General features: G+C 34.3%; 1 protein-coding gene across 3 annotated transcripts; it reads right to left on the bottom strand.

Annotated features, from left to right (window-relative positions):
* Positions 1–225: 225 nt before the first annotated feature.
* Positions 226–4358, bottom strand: LOC123196189 (mediator of RNA polymerase II transcription subunit 19a-like). 3 transcript variants are annotated; one of them, XM_044610098.1, is made up of 8 exons: positions 3955–4358; positions 3037–3103; positions 2558–2847; positions 2154–2381; positions 1665–1724; positions 1369–1519; positions 651–708; positions 226–558 (listed from the first exon to the last, which is right to left on the bottom strand). In XM_044610098.1, the coding sequence occupies exons 2-6, from the start codon at positions 3065–3067 to the stop codon at positions 1469–1471; spliced, it is 660 nt and encodes a 219-aa protein (XP_044466033.1). In that variant the 5' UTR covers positions 3068–3103; positions 3955–4358; the 3' UTR covers positions 226–558; positions 651–708; positions 1369–1468. The 3 variants fall into 3 exon arrangements, with proteins under 3 accessions (XP_044466033.1, XP_044466034.1, XP_044466035.1); XM_044610099.1 differs by having other exon boundaries at positions 1376–1519; XM_044610100.1 differs by having other exon boundaries at positions 3829–3955.
* Between the last annotated feature and the right edge of the window lie 13072 nt (positions 4359–17430).

The raw sequence follows: 17430 nt of genomic DNA, 5'->3' as shown, positions 1-17430 counted from the left end.
AGTAAATATGACTAATTTTATTGATAAAATACAACCCTTTTGCAACCCTCTTAGGTTGTAAATACAACAGACCATTGCTGGGCTTTGCCCGGTGTCCATTTAAAGTATGTAAGCCCAGGCCCAGAAAAAGCCTGGGTTTTTGGTCACAAAACCTCATATTAGCTTCCCCACCCCACCGATGCCAAAATTTTATACAGGAAACCAGCCGAATGAAATTCAGAAAAATAAAGAAAAAGGATCCCCTTTATGACATAACTAACCTTACTTATATACAAAGAATGTTTGCCATATAAACTTGCTAATTCATCAGTCATGTTAGAAAACAAATAACCAGGCCCCTACAACCATTTTGATTAACTGGGACATGTTTGTAATTTCTCATGGGGCAGAAAGGAATCGACATTCACAATTCCTTTCTTGTTCCAATCTTCCTACATTTCAAAGTGGCAAACCCACAATTTAAACTGATCATAAAACTAAACTTTGGACTTCTAAAAGGGATGTAGAAAAAGGTTACAATAATGTGTAAAGGCTGAGATATCCAATGCGCCATAAAAACTGAGAAAAAAAGGATAAAAGTTTTCCAGGTTACCAAAAAATATATTAACCATTGTTATGATACATAAGTTCATATTTAATCATTCTTTTACCTTGTATCCACACACTTCTCTGGTGAATTCACCATAACATTCTTTAGTCAGTTCTAATCTGCATCAAAATGAATATCCCATAAGATTGTCTGAAACATAGGAACAGCATGCTATAACATCATATATAGGGTAAGGAGAAACAAAATGTTAATCATACACATATTTAAGGAAAAACAAGATATCAATCATACACGTAGTTTTCACAAGTTTTTGGCCAAAAGCTTGTTGGTAGATTCTTAAAGAGTCGATCACAGGGTAATATGGCCCACAAAATCATCAAAAAACAACTTGCTGCCAACATGATAAGAGGCAAAGGCTGATACACAAAGGTTTAAAATGTAGTTTACAAGAAAAAGAAGGCCAAAAAGTTTATAACTCTAGCATGCACAAAGCAAAAAAAGACCTTGCTTCTATAGAACCAACAAGCATCGCTTGACGAAGAAGAAACTTTCAGAGATGGGAAATGCAGTTTTAATTGGTTTGCAGATGCAAATCTTCAGTAAATGATTTTGGTTTAAACTCCAGACACTTTAGGCAACACAGATGAGGCACGCTCCATCTTTTACCCATTAGTAAAATGAAGAATATAATTTAAATGTTGATGGGCAGATATTTTTTTTTTCATAAGGTCATTCATGTATCAAAAGACAAGAAAAGCATAGATGGGGCATATATAGAACAGGATATTGAGGATAAATTAAAAATATTAACAAGATACCTGTTACCTCAAGCTATTTGACATCCTTCAAATGGAAAACCCTCCAAACTCCCAACAACAACCATCTGAGACAACAAAAGAACTATAGTATGCCATTTCTTCAGCCTGCTACCTTTATTGCACCCACTTCATCAATCTTTGAGCTCTTATGCTGCACGACAGAGAAAATTAAGCAGAGAGCTTGATTATAATAATTGACACCATATATGACCAAGGAAGTAATAAAAGAGTCAGAGAACTTGTGGCACAACCAGAATAAAAGCACTCAGAAGTTGAGATTGACCAGTGTCCATTACCTTACTTTTCTTTTGCCTTTGAGCATCATTAAGATCTTCATCTCCATCATGCTTCCTTTTCTGAAATTATATTAAATAGAAAAATTAAAACAGGAGTTTCATAAAGTTTTACTGCCTCTCCTAAAAAAAAAAAAGCATGAAATTGATTAAAAGTACAACTGCAAAAGGTTATTCCTAATTCATCCAAGATCATAACACCAATTTATGCCTTGCCGTCAGAAATACTAGTTGCTTTAATTGACGACAGAAAATATGCATTAACTAAATAAAAAAGAAAAGACAATGTCATTTTCCCAAAAAGTTGACTCATTGACTACCGTATCCATAAGAAAGAGGGCATCATAGTGATGCTAATTAAATGTCTCAACCTTTTTCCTTAGTCTATGAGGACTTCAAAATATTTGTAATATTTTTTTCTGGTTTAAAAAGGAAAAAAAAAAAAAAGCTAATTGATAGGATCTAAATCCAAGAAAATTCCAATTTTCCAACCTTCTCATGGTGTTTCTTTGATGGGTCGGTACCAGAATCATGATGCCCACTCCTATCCTTCTTCTTATCCTTGTCTTTTTCCTTACTTCGATCTTTGTGACGGTGCTTGCGCTTCTTATGTTCTCTGTCCTTCTCCTTATCTCTGTCTTTGTGCTTTTTATGCTTCCTCTCCTTGTCTTTAGAATCACTTTTCGATTTCCCAGCAACGGTTGGAGTCCCCTTCTCTGCCTGAAGAGAAAATAAATAGCATACAATAAGATAAACATCTAAGAGAATAGCAAAACACTTCAGAGTATGAAATTCAGAAACCAGCACCACACAATGAGAACCCAGGATGCCATCCAGCTGAAGAAATATAAAATTACAGTGACAAAACCATAAATTCAAGCAGTTACAATCCTTACAGAAGGCAACTCAACAGGAGAAGTTTCCCTCAGTTGAAAGGCCTCTCTGAGGACATCTAAGTCAAATGGCTGTATCCTTGCGTTTGTATCTCTAGAAAATGATGTACTTTGAATAAGTTGATCCAATTGCATCCCTTCTCCTTTTCTGATTTCTGTGTCCCCAACCACATTGTGAAGATAATGACTGTCTGAAATTGATAAAGGAAGTGATCGCTTGCAGAAAAAATCATGATGGGGCAACAACTTGAAGTGACTTATGAGATCAGCAGCACCAGTCAGCTCCCTATCCCCTACAAAATTAAAACACGAAGTTTATCATCATCAATAAAAAGCTAAGCATTAAATTCCACAAATGTAAATTTCAAGCTAGTGTATTTACACACAAAAAATGGTCACACATTAATAATAGATAACAATAAAATTAGCTATGAAAAATTATTGTTGACAGACTATGTTTGCAATGTCTAAAACAATATTACCTAATCCAAATTTCTTGCTTTCAGGATCCATAGCTCAATGTTTTGCAAACCGATATGTCATTATCAACTGCATCATAGAGATCCACACTTAATACGATCAAAGATGAAAAAATAGCTGATCAATAGAATGTATATCAATCATCCGAAACAAAAATTGAGCCTCAAAAGTGATAACAGATATTGAGAACACAATAATACAAAAAATGTTTCACAACTATACCAGAAGAAGGGTATACATATGAATTTATTACTAGCACGAGTGTACCACAGAAAAGACCAGCTCTACAAATTGATGAAAATAAAAACATGACAGCTAGCACAAAACTCTTGGTCCCTTGGAAAAAAATCAAAAGAGAGCTCAGCACCACAAAAAGGATATCGACTACAAAATATGTAATTTTTAATACCCTGTTCTTTGAAGTGAAAGAAATGAACCTAAAACCTGAATGGTGCTAGTACGATCACAAAACTCTCAGGGCTAACCATCTCGAATCATTCTCATGCCAATTTCATCTTGCAATAATTTCCAATAAACTATTCCCTCCACGGTATCCGGTTGAGGGGTGAAATTCCAATTCAAAACATAGAATCACCCACAACTTCTTAACATAATGAACCTGTCTAATCACTTCCGTTATTGAAACAAACAATGAACCTCTTTCTCATGCATAAACCAAACTCACAATCAATTCGAAATCAGTAAAACCATCCAAATTACAACATTGAACACATTTCCCTAAAATAACAACAAAAACAATATAACATACGAAAAAAAATCACGGATTTACTAACCTTCAATCACTTACTCGTTTTCATATCATAAAAAAACACTAAGCTTTCCCACAACAATTACCCATACTCTAAATTCCAAACTCGTATTAACAAATTTTCAGGAATCAGGCCAAAGTAAACGCTAACCTAACCCAAAAAACGGAGATTCCTCTTCAGATCACGAGGTCAAAACGATAAAATTCGAGCTCCTCTGTCGTTCGGCGGTCGACAATTCCCTCCTAAAACCAGAAATGGAAAGCAAAAAAATAATTGGGGGGGGGGGGGTGCAAATTCGAAATAATTAAAAGATTGGGAACAGCGCAGCCCAGGATTTGGGAGAAGAAATTGGGTAAAATTGATAGATCAAAGAGAGTTGGAAAGAAGAAAGAGAGTATGGAAAGTTGACAGCAGAAAATGGAGAACTCTGATGGTAAACTAGGGTTTGGAAGGTTACAATGGAGGAAGTGGAACGACGAGGATTGGTGTGTATCTGTGTCGTTTGGTTTTGCTTTCAGCTCTTTCTTTGAGATTTATTTATATTGGATAATTTTTGTTATTTTTTATTGATTGGCTGGCGCTTATAACGTTTAGAGTTTACTCGTGAAGTCGTATTTATGTCATTTGCAACTACACTTTCAGGCTTGCCAATTTGGCAATAAAATTGATCATGAATTAATAATAAGATACATTATACATGAAATTGAAGACTTTCCTTCAAATCATAGGGCATTGCTTTTTATATAATTGGTAGTAGATACGTCCATTGGCCTAAGTAAATAGAGGTTTGACCTAAAGCTCATAAATAAGACTTGATTTATGGGCCTTTTAGGATGAATTGTGGGTCTTAGTATGAGGCCTATGGGTTAATTCAATCCAGCTCGTTATTGTTGAAATATTAAAAAATTAAAACAACGACTTTTGTAGCAAGTGGAAGCCGTTGTTTTAATTTTTTCTTTTATATAAATAACTTAAATCTTCTTTATTTTCTAATTTTTTACAAATCTTTTAATTTCTCAATTTCAATTCTATTATTATATTTTTAATTTTATTTTTTCTCATCAACTCTCTTTTGAAAATTGTCTGAATTCGCAAACAATAATTTCTTGTATTTAAAATTTTGTTTTTATTTTAATTTTATTATTAAAAATAGATCAAATATTAAATAAATTCAATCAATTTGAAATTATTATGTGGGCATTGATAATATTATTGATGATACACAAGGTAGAATAGGTAGAACACTAACAGATAAAAGTGGTGCAAACATAAGTTCGCGTTTGATAGAGAGAAAAAGAAAAAAAAGGTCAACGATGTGGGAGTATTTTGATCAAATAAAGAAAACGATAAAAAAAATTAATTCGTTGAGCAGTATGTAAACTGTAATACATTTAAATTAATAAAAGGGCAATTCGGTCATTTCATTAACTATTTGAATAAATATATATATGTATATCTATATGCTTCTTGTTTAAGAAAAGAGATTTTATATGGGAAACGTAGATCACGTTTCCACTAATTGTGCAAGTGTTTCCTCCAAGCGTGGTGTAACGCATCCTTCTTCAATTCAATTTATGTCTGGATGAGTAACACTTGCCGAGCATGATTCTCCTAGAAGGCGTTTTGGAAGGGAAATGGCATAAAGAAAGGAAGCAGTTTCTGAAGTCTTACTACTGGACTTTTCGTTGGTTTTCTCTACACAAAGAAAAGGAATTTTCTTTTCTCCACTGCATAATTGTCATATTGCCAACATCTATACTTACGCAGCAAAAGAGAAAGAAGAGTCTTCTGTTCACCGGTTGAGGAAGGAAATCACTGAGGAGACGGTTGCCACATAAAGACGGACATGATCACCGGAGGAGAGGTAGGCTTTTGATCAATTATTTCTCTCTTGTATTAGTATCTGTAAATTTAGTTTGTGTTTGCTGCATATGTTTATAAATATTTCCAAGGGTTCAATTACAGTAATTGTATATGCATGAGGTACACACACACACACACACACACACACACACACACACACACACATATATATATATATATATATATATATATGTATGTATGTATGTATGTATGTTTAGAAACATGATTACATATGTAAGTTGAAGTTAGTTAAGCGGTGAGGATATGCAAACAGTCTGCAACATAATTGTTGAATGAATCCTTGTATGAATTGATGAAGTATGGGTTAGTGCTTAAATATGCAAAGAAAGAGAATATGAGGGATTTCCAGAAAGAAGAAAATGTAGGCCATCTTCTGCCATTTTCTGCTCTTAGATTTTTGATTAAAACGTCTCACAGGCTGTGTCTATATATTTTACCTATGTTGGGTGATCAAGAATATTATAATGTGTGAGAGTGCTCAATTCGGGTGTATGAAGATCAAATTTGTTATGACAATCAATTTATAAATGATGGTGATACATGTTGTGTTAGAGATTATTTGTGATGCTTGTTATCTAAGAGTCGGGATATATTGGTAATGCCTTGATTGGGTTACTGTTGGCACTGGTGTTAGGCTTGCCATGTTGCACTCCTACTCCAACCGTATAGCACACATGCCTTCTTCCAAATTCAAACCCACGCGTTAATATTTAGGGAAATTATAAAAAATGGCCAAAATACCCGCCATTTAGCAAAAATGCCCAAATTCACTATTTCTAAGCAAAAATGCCCATAGCTTTTTCTAAAATGCCAAAATTACCCCTCACCTCATCTCATTTGTATAAACTCTCTCACTTTTATTATATATATTTCTTATATCATTTAAATACTTACTTTCACTCTCATTTTTATTTAACATCAATTACTACGGGTTCGTTCGAAAAGAAGAAATTTATATTTTTGAATTCGAATCGAAAAAATCAATTCGTGAAAACTATATTGAAAATAACATGTTATAAATAAATAGATATATTGAAATACCCTAGAATGTCAATAATAAAAAAATTACTCAAAAATCTAAAAAAACATATCTGAATTTTGAAAACTATACGTTCAAATAGCTTATGAACGAGAAAACCGAAAAATTGATCAAAAATTTCATAATTACATCATAAAACGTGTCTAAAAAAGCACATTATAATTATAAATATCAAATTTGAAAATTACATATAAAAAAAGTCTAGCCCGGTCACAAACAAACTCAAAATCATAAAAACCGAAAATCCTAAATTTGATAAAATAAAAAAATTGCATAATACACATTGAAACAGTTTTTTTTGGCCTCCAGATTCGGCGCAACTAGCAAAGGTAGTTGTCTTTATAGAGCTCGAAATGAGCTTCGCATTGATATATTACAGGCCCCGTAACTCCTCTTGGATCAAAAGTTATGATCGTTCAAAGTCTGTCTCATATAAACCCTATAGTTTTAAAAAAGTTAATTTCCTCCCAACCCACCGTATACACAGCGACAAGCCACTGTCACGTCGTAAATTTCAAAAAAGCCCATAGTGGACTGAGGACTCTCACACAACTCCCTAATATTTTGAAAACAGTATTAAGCGTCCTAACCCACTGTCGACAGTGGGAAACACTGTTTCCATTATCGACTGTCGATCACTTCAGAACGAATTTTTGGCTAAAAATTCGTCGTTTCGACCTCCAATTTCAACACAAATCAAATCTACATAGGCTATAACACAAAACCCCTCAACCAATTCAACGAAAATAACCAAGAATCAAAACATTTCAAGCATTGTTCAAAATCGAAACCCTAAACCCTAAACCACAAAATCTCACTCAAATCTCAATGATATGAATAATAACTTGATTCAAACAAGATGACAGAAGATATTCTAACGTGCTGTGCCATTTTTGGTTGCCGGAAACCATGAAAATCGTCAAAAATCTGGCTGACAATGCGATGACAGTGGGACAGGGGAATTTTTTAAATTTTCTCCTATTTTTGAACAGTGATTTCACAGTGGGAACAGGGGAAATTTGCTGGTTTTATATATGGGCAATTTCAACATTTCACAAAAGTTGGGTATTTTTGTTTTAATCTGAATTTTTGAATAATTTCACTTAAACCCCCTTACTTTTACCTATTTTTTATAATTTCCCTAATATTTAGCTCTCTTTCTCCTCTTTGAAGCCTAATTCTCAGTTTTTCTTCCAAGTTTATATTACAGAAGAAAAATTATTAAAAAAATGATAGACATAATTTACTGTTTGTAGCTGTAATTTGTCAAATTAATATGGATGGGTTCAAGGCACTGATTTCTTAAAAGTGAAGCTGCAGGCCATTTAATTTTTATATTATTGTTTAATTACCTCACATGCACCCTGGTTTATTAATTCTGGAAAGGCAAGACATTTTTTTTTATATAATAATTAAATTGGCAACAACATATATGTTAGTTACGTCACCCTATTGAATTGAAATCTTTTGTAGTTATATGTTTTATTATAAGCCAGTTGATGTGATATTTCGATCTTATATATAATCAAATCGATTGATAAGATGTCTCGATTTTGAATATAGAGAAAATAACATTAATTTGATATGTAATGATAACGTGAGCGACACCTGAGACATGTATTCATATTTTATGAAAATAGACATACAATATATCCAAAATGGATTCCTTTCTAATACGATGACATAAAAGACACTTAAGACAGGTGTTCAGTGGAGTGCGTCATAGACACATGTGACGGTGAGACTCCATCGAGAATATCCATGAGAAATAATGAATATATTGTAAAGGTCTACTAAGTTTTACAACTCATATATTTATTTTGGGGGTATTGCAGGTAGGAAACACAATGGGACAAGCGGAGAGGCAAGTGGATTAGCACTTTGAGCTGCACTTTCGGCTACAATTATTTTAATTATATTTCGTTTATTATTATAATCAATTACTTTATGGAATTCATGCATTCCAGAATTATCAATTTTTTTTTTTTTATTTTGGGATATTTTGGCACACCCATTGATTTCCAATAAATATTTTATAATGATTCTTCATAAACGTTAGATTGTATATATATTTTTATTTATCTATTTATTATTGTCTTTTCTTTATTAAAATAATAATAATTATCATTAAGGGTTTGTACCCAAAGTGGGGTGTTACATAAACATTGTAGTTCTTGTTCAATATGTGCAAGTATGAGTGACACAAGACATTTTCACGGATACATTACTGATTATTGTAAAAAATTTCACACAAGCTCAAAAGGTAAAAACAAATTGCATTCACTCGATCGTGTTTCGTTGGTCTCAACACTAGTTTATCAAGAGGTCCGAGTGGTTTTGGACATATAGGAGAAATGTCAATTTTCATATATGATCAAATGAAGACACGAGATTACATGACCAGGTATATAGTTGTTTTTGATCAACTTTTTAATTATGCAAAAGATGAAATTTTAGAATGAATGATGAAAAATAGTATTCAACCGACATTTAAAAGAATTCTTATGTTAACTTTTAGGTCAGACTTCCTAAGAAATTATGAATTAATGAAATTAAAAGTTATTAGAGAATTAAGTAATTTTAATAGTATTATTTCAATAACTTCTGATTTATGAACAACTATAAATCAAGATATAGGGTATATATATGCAACTGTCTATTATATTAATTTTGATTGACAATTATACAAAAAAATTATTGCATTTAGAAATTTAGAATATCCGCATGATAGTCTTATAATTTATCGTACATTAATAAGTATTTTTGAGATATATAAAATTAATAATTCTATTTTTTTAATTACTTTTGATAATGCTAAAAATAATGATAAAATTATTAAATATATGTATAATCAATAGAGTTAAAAGGAAAAAAAAAATTAAAAGTATATATTAAAACAATGTGGCACAGTGTTGACAGGTTTCCATACTGACATCGCCGCGGCAAAGAAAGAGGGCATACAATTTGTCAGGGTCATTGCCTTTGGTAGCGTTGTAGAAACCGATGGAATATTTATCGTCGAGATAAGCCTGCCTGTCAAGATCAGCGAAGAAAAGATCGAGGTTTGTTTGAAAGGCGCTGTCGTTGTTGGAAGTGGTGATCGGGCAAACATGGGCAAGATATGTAGGAAGTGAAATAGCTTCTACGACGAAACTCAGCGAGCTTAGAAGAGAGAAATATAAGCATCATATTCATGGGAGAATTAATGAGTTCTTTATTCCAGGCCTTCCGCTGATCTTTAATATAAAATACCATAAGATAGTTCGGAGAGAGATTTTGGTAAGAGATATTTTCAACAGTAAATCGCCCAGTTCTTAATTATTTAGAGCATTGCATAGATGGTCAGTCAATATAGCAAAGTCCAGTCAAATTTTGTGTTCTTGTGTCTAAATTCAATTATTGACAAGAAATTATACACACCCTAGCTCCTATTAGTATAAATTTTGAGCACTTAAAAATCTAAAGGGGAGTTCAACATAACTAATGTTGAAAACATACAAAGAGTATGAAGTTCTTATAACATGATACTTCAATACCCTACCAAAAAATTTGGTAAATCTGTTTTTTTTTATTGATCAAGACTGAGAGATAGTTATGGTTCTAATGAACATGTTAAAGTCATTGAAGACAATTAGAAACCATTGCTCAAGTGTGTATTATCTAACTACTTATTTAATAATATATAGTATCATAAAAAATAAGTGATTTTTTTAATGAACATGGGTCTTATGACTCTCATCATATTTTCTAAAAGATATATAGGCAAATGGAACAAAAATTTAAAAACTATTGGAATGAAATTCCTTTATTTTATTCTGTAGCTAATATTTTAGAACATGAAGGCAAACATTAATTGATTGCAAAATTTATTTGATGTTATTAATAAAAATTTATCAATTAATAACAATGTTAATTTTATTGAATATGTTTAAAATTTTTTATTTGAAATATATAGTATATATAAACAAAAATATGGAAGGACTAGATAAAATTTTGTACCAGAAGTAAGTTATGGTAGTTTAAACAAAAAAAGTCACACATATAATCACTCTTGCACAAAAGTAAGTAGTTTGCCAATTAAAGTATAAATTATGGTCAATTTTATAATTACATCAACAATGACCATTATCCATAAATTGTTCAAAAATATAATACTAAAAAACTAGATTTTTTTTGCATGATAAAAAGACAAGATAAAAACTTTTCCTATGTCTGTTGTTATGGCCCGAGATCTACTAACACCTTCAATGTCGACTATAACATCAAAATCCACTTTTAGTACAGATGGATATGTGTTGGATGATAAATGATCCAATTTACACCCAAACATGGTCAAAGTAATCATGTGTATGAAGATGTACATGTTGAATTAGTGTTGAATATGTAGAAAGCTATAACCAAAATAGCCTAGTAGTTTGATTCCAAGACATCATGTACGATCACACCATGGGAAAGTAGGATCATGCATGGGATAAAATCATATGAATATAAAAAGGTGTATGCCAATGCACTAGCAAGTGCACACTTGCACATCTATTCATAAAAAACTTGATTGGTTGGAGGACAAACTTACACCAAGTATGCACGATCATCCATGGTTCAAAAGTGAATTTTTGATGTCATGTATGCTTATACATCAAGAACATGTACAACTATACATAGTCAAACAAAATTAGATTTTGTCGTTAGGGTTAAATATGAAAAGAGAAGAAGCCAATAAATAGTAAACTAGGATGCACAACCGTGCACTCAAAACAGGTACACCCATGTATTGAGTAATATAGAATGAATGTGTAACATCCCTCCCTAGAAGTACTACCCACCGAAGGAGAAATGTTACGAATTAATATTCGGAGCGTCTATTTTTTTTTCTTTTTAAAAATACTTTAAAATAAACGCATCATTAAAAGTGGTTAGGAAGTATTCCAAGAAAACTAAAAATCTGGAAGCGAACAAAAGATGTATATACTCATATGAAGACTCATCTGAAAGTATCTAAAAACAGGGAGTAATTATATGTAACTGTACCATAATCTCAAAAAGTCAAAAGTCGATAAAAACATGCCACTGTATGCATGTAATATAAACCAGAGATAACCTGCTCCAACCGGATCTACCTACGCTGACCTGACCCTACCTCGCAGCTACCTCGATCACCTGTACCTGCAATCAGGAAAGAAAAGGGAGTGAGTGATAAGAACACTCAGTAAGGGGAAAGAATCAAGTAAACTATCTCTTTTTTTTTCTTGTTCTAACTCACTTTTGGGACTCAACCTCACATCCTAACCTCTATGAAAGATTGAGGGGGTAATTTAGTTCACTCTTTACTATTTGGGTCATACTTTGTCCCGTCTGGTGTCTATTTAATACTTTCTGGAAGCTAACTATAGGGATTTGGCACTTTTCTAAGCTCAAGTTCTTTTTCTTTCACTACACTATTTCTGAATCTGAATTGAGCTCTGCTGCGAGTATGCTCTACTACGAGCGGACCCTACTGGGGGTCTATGTCCTACTACGGACGTGTCCTACTGCAGACATGCCCTACTGCGGGCGGTGTAGTGTAAAGTGCCCCCTCATAGTTTATAGCATGCATACGGGTCTTATATCTTATTAATTTTGCTTCTATTTAAATTTATTCATAACGCACCAGACATTACTCTTGGGACGACCCCTAAATCTTGAGCCCCAAATTCTTTTTCTTGTTTTTCTTTCTTTTTCTTTTCTTCTTTTCTTTCCTTTCCTTTCCTTTCCCTTCCTTTCTTTCCTTTCTTCTTCCTTTTCTTTCTTTCTTTCTTTCTTTCTTTCTTTCCTTCTTTCTTTCTTGCCCAGAATTATGAAACACTGTTTACAGAACAGTCATTTAACAGGGCAGCCTTCTTTTTCATACAATTTAACATCCCAAACGGTTTCTACTTCATACAAGCTATATATCGTTGAAAAGAGGATTAAAAGATATTTCCAACGAGCTATAATAGCACTCATAATTCAATAGATAAGGCAGTCAAAACGTGAGCTAAACTCAGTGATAAAATTACGAAATACTGTTCACAGAACAGACATTTAGCAGGGCAACATTCTTTTCATACAATTTAACAGCCCAAATGGTTTCTAATTCATACAAACTATATATCGTTGAAAAGAGGATTCAAAGATATTTCCAACAAGCTATAACAGCACTCATAATTCATTCAATCAGGCAGTCAAAACAGCAGATAAAGTCAGTGGCAAAAACTGCCTCCCCTGTTTATTTGATAAGGCAGTCCTTTCGGTTTATACAATCTTTAACAGTCCAAATGATCTCTAATTCATATAAACTATATATCATTGGAAAGAGGATTCAAAGAGCTTTCCAACAAGATATAATAGCACTCATAATTCATCAAATAAGGCAGCCAAAACATGGGACGAACTAGTGGCAAAAACTGTAAATATTCTGCAACTTTCTGCCATGAACAAAATCACATACATAGACATCCCAAATGGCAAAACAACATTCCTCAACATCAAAATCAACATTTATAACATAGATCTAAGGAACCAAAAGCCTAAAACGTGTCACATATCAAGAAGGGTACCCCTTACCTTGTTTCAAGCCAAATCTTTGTAAGTTGGCTTCCTCCTCTTTGTTTTGCTTCCTTTATCATCAAGATCACTTTAAATCAATATCAAAACACACTAATATATTCACATAACATGCATATAAACATAGATAAAAGGAGAAGGAAGGAGATCTTTGGTTACCAAAGCTTCCAAGTGCTTCCTTTTCTTTTCTTTTCTTTTCTTATCTTCCAACTCCCTCAAATCCTTCCTTTTTCTTCAAGAAAGCAAAGGAAAAACATGAAGAATGGTGGCTGTTGGAGGCTGTTGGAATATGGACGAAAATGATGAAAAAGTCTTCTCTATAAAGCCTTATCTCTTTTTCTTTTTCTCTTTGTCTTTTTCCTTTTCTTTTTTTTTTTTTTCTTTTTCTTTAGGTATATATATATATATATATATATTATATATATATATATATATATATATATATATATATATATATATATATAAACACACATATACATGTAAAACAAATATATGTACTTAAAATAAAAAATATCTCTAAATAGAGTCAAAAGATATAAATACCCCTAGAACATACCTGAGGGTATTACAACTTTTCCCCCCTCACAAGAATTCCGTCCTCGGAATTCACAAAAAAACAACTCTGGATATTTATCCTTCATGGTTTGCTCCATTTCCCAGGTAGCCTCCTCTAACTTCTGGCTTCTCCACAAGACTTTTACTAAAGGAATCTGTCGGTTCCTTAGTTGTTTAATTCTTCTGTCAAGTATCTGAATTGGTTTTTCTTCATAACTAAGGTCTTCTGATAACTTAATATCTTCTGTATTCACAACTTGGGAATGATCACCAAGACATTTTCTTAACGATGAGACATGAAAAACATCATGAATCCGGTCCATACTCGCTGGTAAGGCTAATCTGTAAGCCACTTTATCAACTCTCTCAAGTATCTCATATGGACCAATAAATCTGGGAGCTAGCTTTCCCTACTTTCCGAATCTCATCAAATGCTTGAATGGAGCAACCTTTACAAATACAAACTCACCTACATTGAATTCCAAGTCTCGGCGTCGATGATTTGCATAGCTTTTCTGTCGATCCTGAGCCTGCTTTATTCTCTGCCTGATCAGTTGGACATCATCAATCATTTTCTGGGTCAATTTGGGCCCAAGGGATCGGGATAACACATCTCTCTCTCCTATCTCATCCTAGTAAAGAGGAGAACCTCATAAGGTGCTATCTGAATAGTCATCTGATAGCTATTATTGTAAGCAAACTCCACCAAGGGCAACATTTCTACCCACGTAGCTTTATGATCCAAGCAACAAGCTCTCAACATGTCTTCCAAAATCTGATTAACCCTCTCTGTCTGACCATTTGTTTGAGGATGATAGGCTGTACTAAATGCCAAATTAGTACCCAAAGATCTTTGGAGACTCTTCCAGAAAGCTGATACAAATCTCGTATCACGATCAGATACTATGGTCCTGGGTATACCATGTAATCTAATAATCTCCCCAACTGATGTGTGGTAGTAGTATCTTTGATGGACAGGAAATGAGCTGACTTAGTCAATCTATCAACAATCACCCAGATAGCATTACATCCATTCTGAGCTCTAGGGAGTCCACTAATGAAGTCCATGGAGATATGCTCCCATTTCCATTCTAGAATAGGTAGAGGCTGAAGTAACCCTGCAGGTCTCTGGTGTTCAGCCTTAATTTGCTGACAGGTGAGACATCTAGTAACAAACTCACCTATATCCTTTTTCATGCCTGACCACCAAAAATACCTTTTTAAGTCCTGATACATCTTTACACCCCCAGGGTGGGCAGTGTAAAGAGAACTATGAGCTTCTGTAAGAATTCTCTGTCTCAATTCAGTTATCTGGGGAACATACACTCGATCTCTGAATTTGAGAATTTCATTTGATACTTGAAAATCTACCTCGAGACCCTCTTTCACTTTCTGAATTTTCTGTTGACACCACTCATCTGTTGTCTGAGCCTCTCGAATCTCATTTATGAGAGTAGGTTGAATCTCTAATCTGGTGAAGGCTCCAATCACGAGCTCAATCTGCTCTCGGTCTATCTCTTTCTGAATTTCCCTCTGGACCGTCAATTGTGATATCATCACGTTTCTACTGAGGGCGTCTACAACCACATTAGCTTTGCCTGGATGGTATTTAATATTACAGTCATAGTCTTTTACTAGCTCGAGCCATCGCCTCTGCCTCATATTTAATTCCTTCTGAGTGAAGAAATATTTAAGGCTCTTATGATCAGTATAAATGTTACATCTTACCCCATACAAATAGTGTCTCCAGATTTTCAAAGCAAAAATTACCGTTGCTAACTCCAAATCATGAGTGGGGTATCGGGTTTCGAATTCTTTCAATTGTCTTGAGGCATATGCTATCACCTTGCCTCGCTGTATCAATACTGCTCCTAAACCACCGTGTGAGGCATACGTGTATAAATCATACTCAACTCCCTCCTCTGGAAGTGCTAACACAGGAGCAGTGGTCAATCTTCTTTTCAATTCTTGGAAGCTTGTCTCACAGGCATCTAACCACTGAAATGGCAATGCTTTCTTCGTGAGAGTTGTAAGAGGTCTAGCTAATCTGGCAAATCCTTCCACAAACCTCCAATAATACCCTGCCAAACCTAGGAAACTACGAACCTCTTTGACTGTCTTTGGTCTTTGCCATTCAACTATTGCCTCGATCTTACTGGGATCTACTGATATACCCTCTGCTGAAATCACATGCCCCAAAAAGGTAACTCTATCTAGCCAAAATTCACATTTTGAGAATTTGGCATACAATTGTTTCTCTCTCAATCTTTGGAGGGTAAACCTCAAGTGCTGCTCATGCTCCTCTCGACTACAAAAATATACTAAGATATCATCAATGAATACCACAATAAATTTATCCAGGCAGTCGTGGAATACCCTGTTCATCAAATCCATAAATACTGCAGGGGCTTTTGTCAATCTGAATGGCATCACTACAAACTCAAAATGGTCATACCTCGTTCGGAAAGCTGTCTTGGGTATATCCTTCTTTGTCACTCTCACTTGGTGATAACCAGATCTCAAATCTATCTTAGAGAAGACCACAGATCCCTTCAACTGATCAAATAAATCATCAATCTTGGGTAACGGGTACTTATTCTTAACTGTGGCTTTATTTAACTCTCTATAATCAATGCACATTCTTATAGACCCGTCTTTCTTTTTCACAAATAGGATGGGAGCTCCCCAAGGAGAATGGCTCGGTCTGATAAAACCATGATCTAATAACTCTTGAAGCTGCTTTTTCAATTCTTGTAACTCAGTAGGGGCCATTCAATAGGGTGCTCTTGAAATAGGTGTTGTGCCAGGTGCCAACTCTATGCTAAACTCAACCTCTCGCTCAGGAGCTAATCCTGGTAGCTCACTTGGAAACACATCTGGAAACTCTCGTACCATTGGCATCTCATCAATAGTTGGGCCTGACTCAACCTTGCACTTTCTTCTTTTTACAATCAAATTTAGCTCCATATCTCCCCAAAAAGTCCATCCCTAAAATCATGTCAAAATCTGGCATTTCGAACACAATCAGGTCCACTAGTAACTGTCGACCCTGAATCATAATACTCTGTCCTAGTAGCATCATCTCACTAATGACTGACCCCTCATCAGGCAACTCAATCATAATCCTCTAGGCTATTCTAACAGGTTGCAACTTTAACCTCTCAAGCAAACTCTTGGTTATAAAACAATGAGTAGCCCCACAATCAATTAAAACATAAATAGGAGTATCAAGATAGAGAATCTGACCCGTGATTGCTGATGGGTTAGCCTCTGCTGGGCCTTGGGTGATCGTATAAACTCTGGTTGTGGCTCCTCCTATAGGCTACTGTTGCTCTACTCTCACTGGGGCAGCTATACAGAAACGAGCAATATGTCCAGACTGACGACATCTGAAACAAACTGCCTGACCTGTCAAACACTCTCCTCTATGGTGCTTCCCACATTTCTGGCAAGCTGGTATCTTAGGTCCTCTTTGTTTCTTTCCACTCTTCCAGTTCTTTTTCATACCTCTGAACTGGAGAGGTCGTTTACCTTTCCTGTCTCGCTCTGAAGAAGGGTCTCTCTGT

The sequence above is a fragment of the Mangifera indica genome, chromosome 14 (assembly GCF_011075055.1).
Source record: "Mangifera indica cultivar Alphonso chromosome 14, CATAS_Mindica_2.1, whole genome shotgun sequence".
Classification (NCBI taxonomy): Eukaryota; Viridiplantae; Streptophyta; class Magnoliopsida; order Sapindales; family Anacardiaceae; genus Mangifera; species Mangifera indica.
Note: the sequence above shows the minus strand (reverse complement) of the source record. Positions and strands in the feature narration are given on the sequence as shown.